This window comes from Molossus molossus, unplaced genomic scaffold (genome assembly GCF_014108415.1).
Source record: "Molossus molossus isolate mMolMol1 unplaced genomic scaffold, mMolMol1.p scaffold_m16_p_4, whole genome shotgun sequence".
NCBI lineage: Eukaryota > Metazoa > Chordata > Mammalia > Chiroptera > Molossidae > Molossus > Molossus molossus.
In genome coordinates, this window is record NW_023425377.1 from 33,064,607 (window position 1) to 33,080,309 (window position 15,703).

Here is a 15,703-nt window from a genome sequence, read left to right on the forward strand (position 1 = left end):
GTTTTTATTCTTTTTATTGTTACTTTTTAGTTTCATACCTAGGTATATACTCTGGAGAAATTCTTGGGTTTTTCAAATATATATATATATATATATATATATAATACATGTATATTTATTATATATATAATACATATATATACACACACATATACCTATATATATTCTTTTTTATATATGATATCTTTTTCAATTTAAAAGTCATTTTATGCAGATAACAAAGAAGAATGTGGGAGATATGTATTATGTATATACTGACATGGGGAAAATATCCAATGCATATTCAGTGACAAGCATGTTAAGGAACTCAACAGTGTAATCCCATTTTATTTTATTTTAATTTGTTTTAAGTTTATTTTCTTTATTGATTTTTAGAGAGAGAGAAAGGGAGAGAGAGAGAGAGATAGAAACATTGATGAGAGAGAACATCGACTGGCCACCTCCTGCATACCCCCACTGGGGACTGGGACCACAACTTGGGCACGTGCCCTGATCAGGAATCAAACCGGCAACCTCTTGGTGCATGGGTCGATGCTCAACCACTGAACCACACCAGCAGGGCTATAATCTCATTTCATTTTAATAAAAATATTAATGTATCCATTGAAATAAATCTGAACAATATACATTAAAGTGTGAACACTAGTTATCTCTAGGATGATTTCCATTTCAAAATCATACAGTTCTGTAGTATTAAAATACTTTGCAGTAATCTCATTAACTTTTGTGGTTAAAAAAATAAAAGAACATTATTTTTACATGTGAAAAAAATTTTTTCAAATAGAAAGAGGAATACTTATTTTAGAAAGAGGGACTTTGTCTCCCTTTTGCAAACCAAGAAGAGTTCCCTGACAACCCATGAATTCTGTAAAAGAGAATTTGTGAGGTCAAAAAGTTCAAAATGGGAAGGGCTTCTGGACTTAGGTCCCTTTACTGGGGTAGAGTGTGAAATAGGGCCTGATGAGTTCCTTCAGCTTACCAGCCTTTCCTAACTACAAAGCAAACCTGCTTTTTCCCTGCTACTCTCCACCCCAGCTCAGGAGGGTGACTGAGGTCTTGGCCAGCTGCCTTCCAGTCTTGACCCATTGTTCCAGGTTCCCAGTTGACTGAGCATCTGGCAGTTAAGCCAAAGGCCAACAATGTCCTGACTTCCTGAGTAAACACCTGTGAACGGAGAGAGGACATGGTGGAGTCAGAGCAGGTGCTCAGGGACACAGTAGGGCAAAGAACAGAGCAAAGCCTTGATATGGGGTGAGGAAGCCCAGGAGATCTTGTTCTGGGCCAGCTATTGAATCTCTTTGTAGCCCCAGAATTTTCTTCTCCAAGTGGTGGGTTCTTGGGCTCTGAAAGGCATGGAGAGGAGGGTGTTCTGTGGCCCAGAAGAGAGTTCAGCTTATGGAGGGTGAGGAGGGGGGGTTCCAGGCTTTGCCCATGTGCCCCCAGCTTGTCTTGGCTAGCTTCTATTTGTTCTTCAGATTTCAAATTATAGACCACTTCCTCTTGGAGGTTTTTCCCACCTCCCAGCACCCCACCTTTAACACCCTCCAAGAGGGACTTAGAGGCCTCTGCTCACACCACCTGTGCTTCCCCTTAGCCAGCATTGTCCCACTCTAACAGTTGCCTGTTTGTCTTTCCCACCAGAACTTTAACTCCTGAGGTCAGGGGCCATGATTGTCTTAACTACTGTATCTTTAGTACCTAGATACTCCGTAAGTACTCAGAAAATTTTTTTTTCAATTTTTTAAAAATTTGATTTTTATGTGTATGTGTGACAGAGAGAAAGATTTGTTGTTCCACTTATTTATGCATTCATTGGTTGCTTCCTGTTATGTGTCCTGACTGGAAATTGAACCCACAACCTTTGCATATCAGGACGCTGCTGTAACCAACTGAGCTACCCTACCTGGGCAGAAAATGTTTTGATAAATGGATGAATATAATGAAAGAATAGCAGAGAGGGCAAGTGACCAACAATCCTTCCACTTGTCTGGAGTGTGGTTCTCAGCAGCCTAGGGAGGAGCCTCCAAAGGCAAAGGAAAGTAGCAGGCAGATTTATCCTCCCTTTCTCCTCCCCTCTCCTTCCCAATCTTCTGTCATTGAACTCCTCCCTTCCCCACCTCACAACTCCACATCCAGTTCAGTGTGAGCTTGAGCTCCCTCTACTGGCCATACTTTAGTGGCCGCAGGGAGCCAAGACCAGGTGCCCTCATTTGTTTTTTTCTTCCCTCTAGAGTGGTTGTTCAACCCACTTCTGGACTTTGGGGTTCATGAAGGACTGGAGCATGAAGAGAAAAACAGAGCTGGCCACACACTGGAGGTTTCCCAGGTCTGAGCTCTCATCCTCACCCCCATTCTCCACACCTAGGGGACTTCCCTCACACCCTCACCTCATGCTCAGTTTACTGGAGTCTCCACTTCCAGATTCCTACTGCAGTTAATTCACAGAGATGTTGATTTCTGGAGCCTTTGGCTGATACATCAGCTCTGACTGTGGAACAGATCTCAAGATGAGTTGGGACTAGACAAAAAAAGACAGAGACAGCAGAGAGACGGGGGCCCAGAGAATGAAAGGATATAAACCCACATTGAGACAAAGACGAAGATCAGGGTTGAGAATGACAGCCCACTAGAGCTGTGTCCCTAGCCCTTTCCACCCCCATGGGCTCATAAACCAGGGCCCATGCCCCAGGAAGAAGGATTTCCCTCACTCCTTCAGGGTGCCTATGTCAATACAGAGCTAAGGCGAGTGACTATATTGATCAGATCTTCAGGCTTAATAGAGATATTAGGCTTTAGGGACAACTCCCGGACCACAGCACTTTCCCCACCCAGCCCCCTTCTCCTGAGAGGGCCCATGCTGGAGCTCACATCTTCACTGTCACTTCCGTTGAATGAGTATTCTGGCTCCAGCCCCTTCTCAGGGATGCTTCTTTCCTTCTCTGGCATCAGCTCATCAAGCCAGAGGAGTTCTTGTGGTGAGAAGACCCACTCCAGTGCCTTTCTGACTCCCACCAGGCCCAGCAACTGCAGGGATAGAAATAAAGCCCAGGGCTGTCAGGAACCTTAACGACAGTAACATTTATTCAGCACTTCCAATGTGCGAGGCACTGTGTATCATTTCACTGAATGCTAACACATTCCTGTGGGGTAGATATAAATATTATTGCCATTGTACAGAGAAGGAAACTGAGACCCTGAAAGTTTAGGAACTTTTTAGAGGTCACGGAGCTGGGATGTGGAAACCAGACTGGTCCTACATCGAAGCCCATGGCTCTTAACTTTCTCAGTGAGTAAGAATAAGGCCAGAAGCCACCTATGTTATCACCTCACTAAATGACAAAAGTGGCAAGGCTTTTTCAGAGCCTCAGTTTTTTTCTTCCTGCGGTTGATCAACACAAAGAGGTTGGAAAGAGAGTTGAATCAGGTATCCCGGAACTAGCCCATCTGTAGGCATCCCTCAGCCATCTTTCTTTGTCCTAGGATTCCCAACTAGGCAGAGTCACGAGCAAGTGAAAGAGGGAGGAGTCTTCCTCTTATGAAGGCCTTGGCCACCCTCCCAGGTGCGGAGTCTCCCAGGAACCCCCAGGATACCACCCAACCCTGAGTCACCATGATGGGGAAGATGATGGCTGCAGGTGTAGACTTGACTATCCAAAGCAGACCCAGGCAGCCAAGCTGGATGGCGGTGAAGAGGTGGACCCTGCTCAAAGGCACGTGCCTCAAGAGCAGGAGGTCTGGCTGGTGTTTTGGTGGCATCAGTAACAGCTGCACCCTCTTTGTGAACTGAGGGAACAAGAAGAGGAAAGCAGGGTATTTAGATAGCCTGGAGAGTGTCACTGTTAGCCATTAGAGCTCAGCACTGGGGCAACCAGAAGACTTCCTTAGTGCCCTCCTCACCCAGAGCATGGCAGCAGAGTCCCTGTGCCCAGAAGAAACAGGAAAAGAGGATGGGAGGGGAATTGGCAAGTGCAGCCAGGAAGTACCAGCAGGAAAGGAAAGGAGGAATGAGGTTTTGTTGTGATTTTAAGAGGCTTACCTGGATGCTGCTAATTGCTGCCACCCCCATGTACAGGAAGATGCCATAGAGCACAGGCATTGGGATGAACTGGTAAAAAGAAGTGGACAGCTAGCAAAGGCATTTACCTCTGCCAGCTGCCCACGTGCCCCCCCTTAGACTCCAACCCCAGTCTCCAGCATCCAGCATCTAAGCCTATTCAGGTCTATCCCTTTCTTTCCCACTATGCATTTCTGATCTCATTGAATCTTCACATAAGTCAAATGAGGTAAATGCTGTAGTTGTCTCCATTTTACAAATAGGAAATTGGGTTTCAGAGAGACTTAGTAACTTGCCCATTACCTGGCTGACCTCTCCAGTCTTTTTTTTTTTTTTCCTTTATTGATTTTAAAGAGAGAGAGAGAGATAGAAACACTGATGAGAGAGAACATCAATTGGCCACCTTCTGCATGCCCCCTACTGAGGATTTGGCTCACAACCTGGGCATGTGCCCTGACCGGGAATCGAACCCGTGATCTCTGCCTGCATGGGTCGATGCTCAACCACTGAGCCACACCAGCCGGGCTTGACCTCTCCAGTCTTATCTATCACTTTTCTCTATGCTTTCTCTGTTCCTGCTAATACTGACCTTTTGCTTTGCTATTTTTGTCCACCTAAAATGCCCTGACTTCCTTCTCACTCCTCATGACCCACCAGAAAGACCCCTGGCACTTAGTCACCTTACTACTTTTTACATCTCATAGAAGTGATCACTATCTGAAATTATCCTATTTTATTGTTTGTTTGTTTGTTTGTTTTGAAATGTCTCCTCTCACCAGACTGCAAGGATTAGATGATCTCTTTTGATCACCATATATTCCCAGTGTTGGGACAGTGTTTGGCATATGGTTTATGCTCAGTAAATATCTGCTGAATGAGAGTCACCTAGTTAGTAAGTCGCTGATCCGGTCTATCTGGCTCTTTCAACTGCTCCACTCTCACCCAACTGCGTGACCTTTCCCTCCCCTAACCTCTGTGGTCCTGCAATGACTCTGTGAGCCAGTTTCCACACCCTCTTGACTACTTTGCTGTCTTAGCTTGTTGAACCCTCTGCTATTACTTGTTACTTAACTTTTGTTTGTGTGTGGATGTTGCTGACAGGGGTTTGGTTCTATATTCCTTTTCAATACTCCCCCACACCCCCTCCTTCTCCTAGGTGCCTGGCAGAGCCCTGCACACAGAAGGTGTTCTATAAACATCTGGTTTACAGGCAGAAGTGAAAGGTTTTTGCCTCAAAGTTTTTCTAGGGTGTGATGATCCTACTCTGAGTCTAAGTCTTATTGAGAGGCTGGAGCAAGGGCAGCAGGTGGCCCCTGGGTGGGACGGGGGCATGCCTACACCCTATCCACTGAGTAGAAAGCCCATAAAGTAAGAGTTTGGGTTCTCAGATCTGAGAAACTAGCTCTCTTGGTGATCTCTGTGAGCTATTTAACTTCTCTAACCCTCAGGTTCCTCATTTGGAAAATACATAAATGCGTCTCAGGGTTAAGTGAGGATTGAGTGAGGCCAGGTATGGAGAGATTGAACACGCAGTAAGTGTTCAGCCAGTGTCGGTTCTTGTACTTATTATCATTACCCTGCCCCTGACATCAGCCTGCCCAACAAATGTACCTTGAGTATAGGTGCCAGGAAAATGGAAATTCCTGTGAGGATGAACACCACCAGGCCTGTCAGCCTCTGCTCTCTGTGGTGAGAGGGAAGAGTTAGCCAGGGTCTGGGAGAGCCCTGCGGTACCCAGGCTGGAGACCCCAGGCAGACACCACTATAGATGCTGGCCAGAGGGAAGTGGAGGGATCTTCCAACAGTCATCTAGCAGGGAGGGACCTTAGCTTGGTGTGAAAAACTAGTGGAGAGGAAGGGGCCTTCGGTATGGAGGTCCCAGGCCTCTCCTTCAGTTTAAGCTCATAGTTGCTCTTTGTTTTTTGTTGTTGTTGGAAAATTAGCAATTTTTACACTGCCATAAAGACTTTCATTTCCGTTTACAAAGTTGATGTCACATACTTTGGACAGATTGTGTTTCCAGCAGTTACAAAATTGTTTTTGTGATGTTTACCTTATAACATCAATAAGGTGCTTCTACACTGAGTGGGGTTTATTAGGTGGCACCTCACCCTTGCAGCCCAGGCTATCTCCACCCTTACTTCAGTGACACTCCTCTTGAGGGCCCTCCCAGTCCATGGCTGATGGAGAAGAGGGAAGATCTGACACACCCATCTCAGAGCACAGAACCTACCCATTCACCCCACTGCAGTGATCATGGGGCAGCGAGAGAGCCCCTTGGAGTCACCAGCTTAGAATTTAAGCTGCTCAAATAACTCTTGCCGGTCCCCTGCTACCCCACCTCGCTACCCACCTCTCAGTCCAGCCTCCTGAATACTGGCCTCACCTGATGCCCAGGAAGCTGGGGGGCTCCCCCAGAGCACAGGCTCTGCTCTCTCTCCGGAGACTGTCCATGTGGGCTAGGGAGATGACAGTGGCTGAGACGTACCAGGGCAGCCCAAGTGCTGATGTCAGCAGCATCAGCACAGCCACACAGAAGAGGTCCAGGTGGAAGCCAGCTCCCTTCTGCAGGTAGTGGTGGGACAATGAGGATGAAACTAGCCCATGCTAGCCCTCTGGTATGGGAGAGGGGAAGCCTGGAACCCACCCTGGGACTTCTGTCCTTTGGTCCAGGAGCCTAGGGTATTACCCAGCAGGCCTTACCCGCAGTCTATATTCGGCACGATTGAGAATGACCGCTGTGATCTGCTGGTCCATGAAGATGAGGATAGACAGCAGCAGGGCAGGCAGGGCGGCTGCCACACTCAGCCACCAGGGGTTGGTTCCAAAAGGTGACACCAGCCAGTCACGCCCAGGTAGTGTGGGCTGGGGCAGGATGTTCCATAGACAGATTGGAAGGGGTCTCCCAAGAGTACCTAGCCTGCACACTCCAGCCTTGGCATTCTTTCACAACCTCCCTTACTGCAACCCCTCCCCCTCTAGACCCTGGATGCTAGGTAGGAGTGCTGCGTGCGTGTGCACAGCTGGTTCAAAGCATCCAGTGCCTTAAAAGAGGGCAGAAGGAGGGGGGCCAGACCAGGGATTGGGCTGGAGCCAGGGGCTCTGGGTTTTGGTTCTCTGGGGCCCTCCCTCCCTGCAAGAGGACGAGGTGTTAGATGAGACCTGCCCATACTTCTTGGTGTACAGAGCTCTCCTCCCTAGGCACCTCCCCTCAACATCCAGGGTGGGGCAACTCAGGCTCAGACCTGCCTTGATCTGGGGCAGAGGCAAGGCTGGGTGTGTCTGCGTCTCCTCTGATTATAAGCGTCTGTGTGGGGGACAGGGCCCCAGTTGTTGCCTTGAGTTCTGAGTCCCTGAGGTTGCCTCAGTTGGATAGTTGGAGTCCCTCTGCTGTCCTGTCTTGGGGGAAGCTGGAAGGAGGTCTCCAAATGCACAGGCAGATTCTAGGTGCCAAGTCAGTGCTAAGCCTTGATCTGTGCACTGTCATGCCCAGGGAGGGAGCTCCAGCTTTACGGGATCAGGGCAGGCAACCAAGCGTCAAAGTGGGGAGTCATGGAATGGGTAAGGCCCTGCCAAGGGTAGGGAGAACCATGACAATAGCTAACATTTAGTGACGTCTTGGTATGTGCCAGTCCCAGCACTGTAGTAATTACTTTACGCTATTACTTGTAAACCTCAAAACACCTTTGGGTAGGAACTATTGTTATTTATTATTTCCATTTTATAGATGAATAAATTGAGGCTCATAAATGTGGGTTAACTTGCCTAAGGTCACACAGCTAAGATGTGGCAGAACTGGAACTCAAACCCAAGGCTGGCTGACTAGAACCCATCCTCTTAACTCCATATATATAATAGCTACTGAATATTCTGTGCTCTCTGTGTCTGGAGCAGCATCTCATTCATCCTCATAACTCTGTGAGGCCATTATTATCACTATTTCTATTTTACAAGCGGGAAAACAGAAGCTTAGAGGAGATGAAATGTGGGATCTATGCATCTTCCTCCTCCAGGGTCCTGTCTGCGGGCCCTGCTTTTCCCTCTCCCAGCTCTCACCTTGAACTCTCTGGGTACCGTGAGCTTTGGTGTGGCTAGGCCCAGGAAAGCATCAAGGCCACAGCCCAGCAGGATGGCCAGGACTGAGGAGAAGTCGCTGAGTACCTTGCGCACCTGGCCACACAGTGGACACTCAGTCAGGCCTGCCGTCCTCCTCCTTCTGCACCCTTTCCCATTTACAGGCAGGGCCCAAGGCCAAAAGCTAGTCCTCTCCTACAGAAAGAGGTGACACTCACCGCAGATGGGAAGAAGCGGCTTGTCTTTACGTGCTTGAGGGCCACAGCAAAGAAGAAGGAGGTAAAGAAGAGGAGGAGGGAGAAGAAGGCAATGTCTGGGACTGTATGACAGCCGGGGCCACGAGGATGGCCTCCCTGCCGGACACACTCAGGTGGAGGCAGCAAGGATGCATTGACCAAACCTAGGTCCTGTATGGAGTGGTGATCAGGGATGAGGTTATGGGTGGCCGTGTTTATACACCCACTGACGCCCACTGAGACATTGAGGGCCCAGGACAGGAGGTTCTCCAGCCATAGCAAATGGCTGACCCTCGATGACGCACCAGGGTTTCTCTAGCCTGTGGATGGAAAGAGCCAGGAACCACTGACTTCTTTGGCCTCCACTCTTTCTTTTCCAGGCCCTCCCAGGAACAAGCTCTCACCGTGCTTAAGATGTCATCTCTGTCTTTTGTCTTCGTCCTTGTCCATTGAGACTCATTTCCTGGGAAGCAGAGAAGAATTTATCTGGGTGCATGCTCCTCCCTTGCAAACCTTCTCCAGCCCCTCAAGAGCCCAATCTCCTGGGTCCAGCTGAACCAGAAAGTCTTAGTTCTGACTTATCTGTCTGCTGACTCTAAGCGCTACCATATCTGCTCCTCAGGACACTGCCTTGTGCCCTGGGTCCTTCAAATTCTCTACCTATCTGTATCCCTGGTGCCCAGCACAGGACTGGCCAGGGCAGATGCCCAGCCTATGTTTGCTCAGTGGATGAGCATACAAATCTGCTAGGGCAGATTTGCTCTTGTTCACGCCTAGCACAGAGTCTGGCACTCTTGAGAGGACACCTCTTCCCCAGGCCTGGGTTTCTTTCCATGTGGAGGGATATGAGCAAGTGTGATAATTCTGAGCTTCTCTCCACCAGGTCAGCCACTCAGCCCAAGGGGAGGAGCAGCGATGTATTTGATTGGTGAGTTTGGGAGAAGAAGCTGGGCGTGCCTGGCCCTGCCCCCTCCTCCCCTGCTCCTGGGAATAAGCTGCTGCAGCTTACTGGGCACATCTAACTGTGCCCCTCCGGAGCAAGACAGTCCCTGTCCAGTGCGTCCATGACTGGGTGGAAAAGTTCACCTAATTTTTATTTCATCGTTAGGAAGCCCATTCACCCATAGATATAACCACATTCTTCTATCAGCATTGTCAGAAATAAAGATGGTATTGGGCCTGCTTTGTCACTTATTTTCAAAGGATTTAGAATCAGAGTGGGAAAGAGTGCTGCTGATTATTGGGTAAGTACAGGGTACGCAGAATTTTGCTGAACTTAACCAGGGGAGACAGCAAGGAGACACTTTTTCCTTCCTCATCTTGCCAAGCTCCCTATTTTCCTCACTCACTTCCGGCGTCTGGGTACTGGCAGAAGCAGCCATAGGTGGGAGAGCCAGGCCTCTGGATGGGATAGGCACGGGTCAAGCTCAGCATTTTGCCCACGGCATCGTAGACGAAGATGAGGCTGATGAGGGCACAGAAGCCTTCCTCGGTGAATCGAGTAAAGTAGCGCACCAGCACGCTGGCTTCTGTGGCCACCAGCACCAGGCAAAAAGTGGCCACCCAGATGCCCACCCACAAGCGGAAGGGCAGGTAGTCCAGGCTGTAATCTCTGAGGGGTAAGAGAGAAGCAGGGTTTGGCAGGGCTATTCTGCTCTCCACTTAACCCAGGTCAGGTGCCCCTAGAGTCAGACAGTTCCACCCTCCCCTATTGACTCAGCCAGGACCAGGCTAGAGAGGTGAGGGAGCCCCACCTGCTGAAGGAAAAGAGAAGGCGTTCAAAGACCAGCACTGGCCCTGTGCTGCTGAGGATGGTGAGGGGCTGGCCGGCCATCAGGCAGAAGGCAGCTCCAGCCACTGCTGTGCCCAGGAAACTTTCCAGCACCCCCTAGAGGATAACAGGGGACCCTGTCAGCACAGGACACTGGAGTCCTCAACACAGGAACCCAAGCTTCCAGGGTGCCTCCTCAGCCCACCCATAGTTGCAGGGAAGGGAGAAGGGAACGGCTGGAGAACACCAAAGCTTGTGCCTGTGCCCCTTAGTCATCCCCACACACCTGAGCACCATCGGTGGCTTCTCCCAGCAGTCCCCCAAAAGTGATGGCATTAGTGATGGTGGCCAGGTAAATGTAGAGCACAGCGGAGAAGCACTGGGGGTGCAGGGCGTCCAAGAAGTCGCTGGCGTACCACAAGGCCTTCCGGCGCACGTCCTGGACAAGGCCCCCAAACAGCCTCCCGCCCATTGGTCGCCAGTGATACAGATTTCCACACCCCACGCCCTATCCCCACCACAGAGCCCCCTCTCACAGTGAGCACACCCCTCTATGCTCCTGGGACTCTTCCTCCCTCCCAGTTCACCCACCCTCACTCCCACCCCAGCTCGCCTCACCTGCCCATCCGCTGCAACTCGGGGCTGGGTGGGTGCGGCGGTTGACCCTGCCTGTCCTCAGCCGGGAACCCACGCCGGGCAGAGGGGCCCTTGACTTCCTGCATTTGCGAGGGGAGCCTGAGGTGAAGGGGAGGGAGCCCTGGTTGACTGAGGATCTCCAACCAGTCGCCGACTTCATGGTGCCCTGCCCCCTGGTGGCTGTTCGTGTCTCTGGGGGCGGACTCCAAATTCAAAGGTAAGTCCTTGTTCCTTTCCTGGAATCCCCTTCCCTCCTCAACAGTGGAACTGGACCGAAGACTGTGGGGAGTAAAAGATCTATACGGGATGATGACCCCAGATACCTTTTGTGCTGAGAGGGCAGACATTTAGGCGGGGGAATCCGAACTGTTGGGTCCCACCGACCTGGAGGGATCACTGTCACCTCCTCTAGGAAGGCATCCAGGGCTACCAGAAGGTCATGAAGGTTGCTGACCCGACGAACTGACCACTGGAATTGCTGGGGACAGGCACAGAGTGGCAGTAAATGCATATCTGGGTTCTTCTATGCATTTTCATAGTCTCAAAACTATACACACGAGTCACATGGGCAGACTAGTCATGTTCATTAATGCATGCCTACTGTATGCCAGCACTGTGCTAGGTAAGGGGGCTATAGTGGTAGCCAAGGAAACTTCAGTTCTCATACTCATGGACACAAAGCCACACTTTGCTTCATTGCTGTACTCAAACACACATATGGAGTCCACACACACACACACACACACACACACACACACACAAGCACACATGCCTGCCCAGCTCACCGGGTCACTGAGGAGGACAGCCATTGCCCGGCCCATCTCATGGTAGCTTCTTCCCAATGTGGGAGGCCCCAGGAGGAGGCAGAAAAATCTGAGGAAGGAACCAAGTCCCAGAGAGGGTCAGAGGCTGCTATCCCATAGGGCAGCCCTGACTTCTAACCTCCCTACCAGCACCCACATACACTGTCATGTGCACACTGACTGTGTAGTTCCCTTCCCAAAATTCTGAGCACCATCCACCACCCCATCCCCAAGAGAACTGGACCAGAGATCTCTCAATCCTCTCCCCAGTAAAGGCCCTTCTCTGGATTCCAGGATCCCTCATTCCCACTCACCTGCTAGGGAGGGGCACCTCAGTAAGGGGCCCCAGCACCACTGGATCACGCAGTCGCACAAAGGCCCCCAGTGGCTGTGCCAGGAAGCCCAGCTCTCCTGCCAGCACAGCCCCCGCCTCAGCCCCTGGAGGCAGCTTCTGTCTCAGGGAGTTCTGACACTGGATGGAGATTCAAAGAGACAGGGTGAGAGGTTTTTGTGGAAGGGAATGTTGGCAGGATATCAACTGATGAGGAGTCCAGTGGAGGGTAGGCCCCTGTTAATCCCTGACCCCTCTCCCAGCCCTGACCAAGGAAGGGCTGCAAACCTGCTCCTTCAGGGGGGCTTCTTCATCGTGAGAAGCCTCTCTTGGATAGGCAGATCCTTTAAAATAAGATTTTGCAGTAATTAAGAGCACAGGCTTTGGGAATGGATCCAGCAGGGCTCCCTGACCAGCTTTGCCACTGACAAACTATGAAAACTGGAACACGCCCTTCCCGCTCTGAGCCTCAGTTTTCTCATCACTAAAATGGACATTACTGTGGTACTACCGCACAGGGTGCTTGTAGAAATTAAATGAGACACGCGAAGCTCCCAGCACAGTGCCTGCCAAGAACACCCCTTCACCATGCTCTGGCTGTTATGATTCTAGCCCCTCCATGCTTCTCCTGCTTCCTCTCGCCCATAAGGCCTGGGTAGAGTTGAGGTCTAAGCCGAGGCTAGGCCACTCCTCATTCAGGCAGGTGCGGGGGAGATCTGGGATTTTTGGTCCTGGGCCCAGGGAGGGACCTCTTACCCCAACAGGGCCTGGTGTTTGTGGTCTGGATGAGGTGCTGAGGTCTCTGCAGCAGCAAGGACTGCAGCTGCCCTCTCAGCTCTGGGCTCAGCGACTCCACTCTGGTCACCTGCTCTGGGGAACAGAGGTGTGGTTCCAACCCTTTCCTGAGAGCTCCCTGTCCCCCAAACTCTTTTCTTTTCCTCTCTGCCCAGGTCATTTTCCCTCCTAGGAGTCTCAGGGGATGAAGGAACCAGTGAACTTGCTTCTTTGCTCTGCTTTTCCATCTTTAAAACAAAGATCGCCCAGCAAGTGTGGCTCAATGGACTGAGCATCGTCCCATGGACTGAGAGGTCCCGGTTCGATTCACCGTCAGGGCATATGCCCGGGATGCGGGTTCAGTACCCAGTAGAGAGTGAGGCAACTGATCGATGTGTCTCTCTCATATCGATGTTTCTCTCTCTCTCGCTCACTAATAAATCAATAAAAACATATTTTAAAAAAACAACAACCATGGTCTGGCTGGTGTGGCTCAGTGGCTGAGCATTGACCCATGCACCAAGAGGTCACTGGTTCGATTCCCAATTAGGACCCATGCCCAGGTTGTGGGCCTGGTCCCCAGTGGGGAGCATGCAGGAGGTGGCCAATCGATGTTCTCTCTCATCTATATTTCTATCTTTCTCCCCCTCTCACTTCCTCTCTCTCTAAAATCAATAAAGGAAAAAAAGTTTAAAAAACAAAAACAAAAAAACCCCAACAACCATGGATAGATAATCCCTAAGGCTCTGGAAAATTCCAAGACTTTGGGAGGAAATCTTAGGGAAATGGTAGCATGGCTACCCAAGCCCTCCCTACAAAGGTTCCCAGCATACCCACAAGCTCCAGAAGGTTCTGAGCTGGACAGTCCAGTAGGATAAGGCCCTCGGCCAATAGGCTGCGGAGCTTCTGCAGGCTGGGCAGTGCCAGGGTGGGCACATGGGGGGCACTCCACCGGCCCGCGCCCACCTCTAGCTTCTCTTCAAACAGCACCCACCTGCAGTGGAGAGGGGTGGAGAGTATTATTGGAGGCATCTATCTCAGGTCCAGGAGTGGGAACACAGGACAGCCAGGGAAGGTAAATTTAAGAGGGAGACATGGGCCCTGGCCAGTTTGCTCAGTGGTCTGAGCTTTGGCCCACGAACCAGAGAGTCCCGGGTTTGGTTCCTGCTAAGGGCACAAACCTCAATTGCAGTCTGTCCCCGGTCCTGGTTGGGGTCATGAGGGTGGCAACCACTCGATGTGTCTCTCTCACATTGATGTTTCTCTCTCTCTCCCTTCCTCTCTCCTTCCCACTCTATCTGAAGATAAATGCCAAAAAAAAAAAAAAAAATGCCCTTGGGTGAGGATTAAAAAAAAAAAAAGAGGAAAACATGGGCCCAGTGGTGCAGTCACCTCTCATCTTGGGTCTTGGGAAACTCAAAACTAGTCTGTAGAGAAGGCTGAGTATCATAGAGGGTGAGGGCCTGAAATGTGGCCACAGAGAACTCCTGACTGGGGGTAAGAATACCCCTCTACAGGAAGAGCTGGGGTCATGGAGGAGGGCCCCAGCAGAGGAGATTAAAGACCCCATAAAATTGGCCTGGTTTTTACTCACCTGCCTGTCTCTCTCCACTCCAGCGCCTGGGGCCATCCCAGCAGCTCATTCAACTGAATAAAGAGCAGAGGGTCCTTAGGTACCGCCAGTTTCTGGCTATGAGTGTCTGGGGAGCCATCAGGACTGGAGCCAGAGCCAGGGCCACTGTCCAGCTGTCCTGTGGGCACATTTTCATAAGCACTGTAGACATCAAACTCCTCCTGGCCTGACAGCTTCATATTTGGGACTAGCGCAGTCCTAGGTTCCTAGGTTCTGAGTCCAGGGCCCCTGGGCTGGCTGCATTTATAATATACTCTCCCTACCCCCATGCAGCACAGCACAAACAGAGCAGGGCCTGGCTGACTCCAGAGCCAACCGGGCCACCTCCTCCCCTGCTTGCTTTCCCCATCCCCCACTGGCCTGAGAGTGTTGGCAAGGCTAGCATGAACTCTCCCAGGCTCTCCAGAAGTGCCCTAGCTGGGGCCCAGGTGTTGTGTGCCTTTTCTGTGGAATAACATCCGACCTCACTATGTTTTGTGTAAATAAACAGGAGTAATTTTTTGGCCTGGGTCTGAGGATTGACAGGGCCAGATTATGCTGCTCCCTACTCTGTATCAAATAAAAACACCAAACACTCAGGAGTGTTTTGGGTATCACCAACACACCCTCAGGGCACTCACTTAGACAGAGATCTAACAAATAACTGGGTCTATAGAAGCCAGGCAGTAAGGCAGACAGCAGGCTAACAGTGGAAAGTGGAAGCAGTTTATAGAGAATACAAAGCCGGAGTCTTACATTCCTTTGTCAAACAACACCTGGAAACTCCCCAATTTAACTGTGTCCTTGAGGTCTGTCCTGCTAACTCAGCCTCCCAGTGAAGATGGAGGAGCCAGATAGGGTGTGTGCATGTTTGAAAGAGTTCCTAGAGATGAATGAGCTAAGGGGAATGTGGTCTGTTAGCAAGTCCTGTTGGTTCTACCTTCAGACTATACCCAGCATCCAACCATATCACCCATCTCCAACACTACTACACTGATCCTGTAACTTCTCACCTGAGTTATTTTAATAGCTTTCTAGTCTCTTGCAATAATCTCCCTGCCTCCACTCTTTCTTCCTTGCCCAAAGTCCATTCTCCATTCAGCAGCCATAGGGGTCTTTTTTTTTTTTCCTCACCCGAGGACATTTTTTTTTTTTTTTTTCATTTATCTTTAGATAGAGCGGGAGGGAGAGAAGGGGGAAGAGAGAGAGAAAAACATCGATGTGAGAGAGACACAGCGACTGGTTACCACCCACTTGACCCCAACCAGGGCAGGTACAAACTGCAACCAAGGTACGTGCCCTTAGCGGGAACCGAACCCAGGACTCTCTGGTCCGCGGGCCAATGCTCTAACCGCTGAGCAAAACTGGCCAAGGCCATGGGGGTCCTTTTAAAAGGAGCACATTTCTCTTGT

The 15,703-nt window shown here is 50.4% G+C and overlaps 1 protein-coding gene across 1 annotated transcript; it reads right to left on the reverse strand.

The window, feature by feature from the left end:
• Window positions 1-2,434: 2,434 nt before the first annotated feature.
• SLC4A9 (solute carrier family 4 member 9) lies at window positions 2,435-14,491 on the reverse strand. Its single transcript, XM_036240600.1, has 21 exons — window positions 14,274-14,491; window positions 13,513-13,673; window positions 12,662-12,775; window positions 12,194-12,249; window positions 11,889-12,046; window positions 11,557-11,644; window positions 11,095-11,249; window positions 10,754-10,870; window positions 10,422-10,596; window positions 10,119-10,252; window positions 9,714-9,976; window positions 8,769-8,827; window positions 8,347-8,535; window positions 8,111-8,224; window positions 6,758-6,919; window positions 6,441-6,619; window positions 5,666-5,738; window positions 4,037-4,105; window positions 3,610-3,783; window positions 2,869-3,024; window positions 2,435-2,488 (listed from the first exon to the last, which is right to left on the reverse strand). The coding sequence occupies exons 1-21, from the start codon at window positions 14,489-14,491 to the stop codon at window positions 2,435-2,437; spliced, it is 2,868 nt and encodes a 955-aa protein (XP_036096493.1).
• Window positions 14,492-15,703: the final 1,212 nt, after the last annotated feature.

Coding starts and splice junctions, on each gene's coding strand:
- SLC4A9 (XM_036240600.1), bottom strand. CDS start 14,491: ATGAAGCTGTCAGGCCAGGAGGAGTTTGATGTCTACAGTGCTTATGAA. Junction 10,871..11,094: donor CTGCCCTCTCAGCACAAAAG/GTATCTGGGGTC, acceptor CCTTCACCTCAG/GCTCCCCTCGCAAATGCAGG. Junction 4,106..5,665: donor TCCTGGCACCTATACTCAAG/GTACATTTGTTG, acceptor TCTTTTTACCAG/TTCATCCCAATGCCTGTGCT.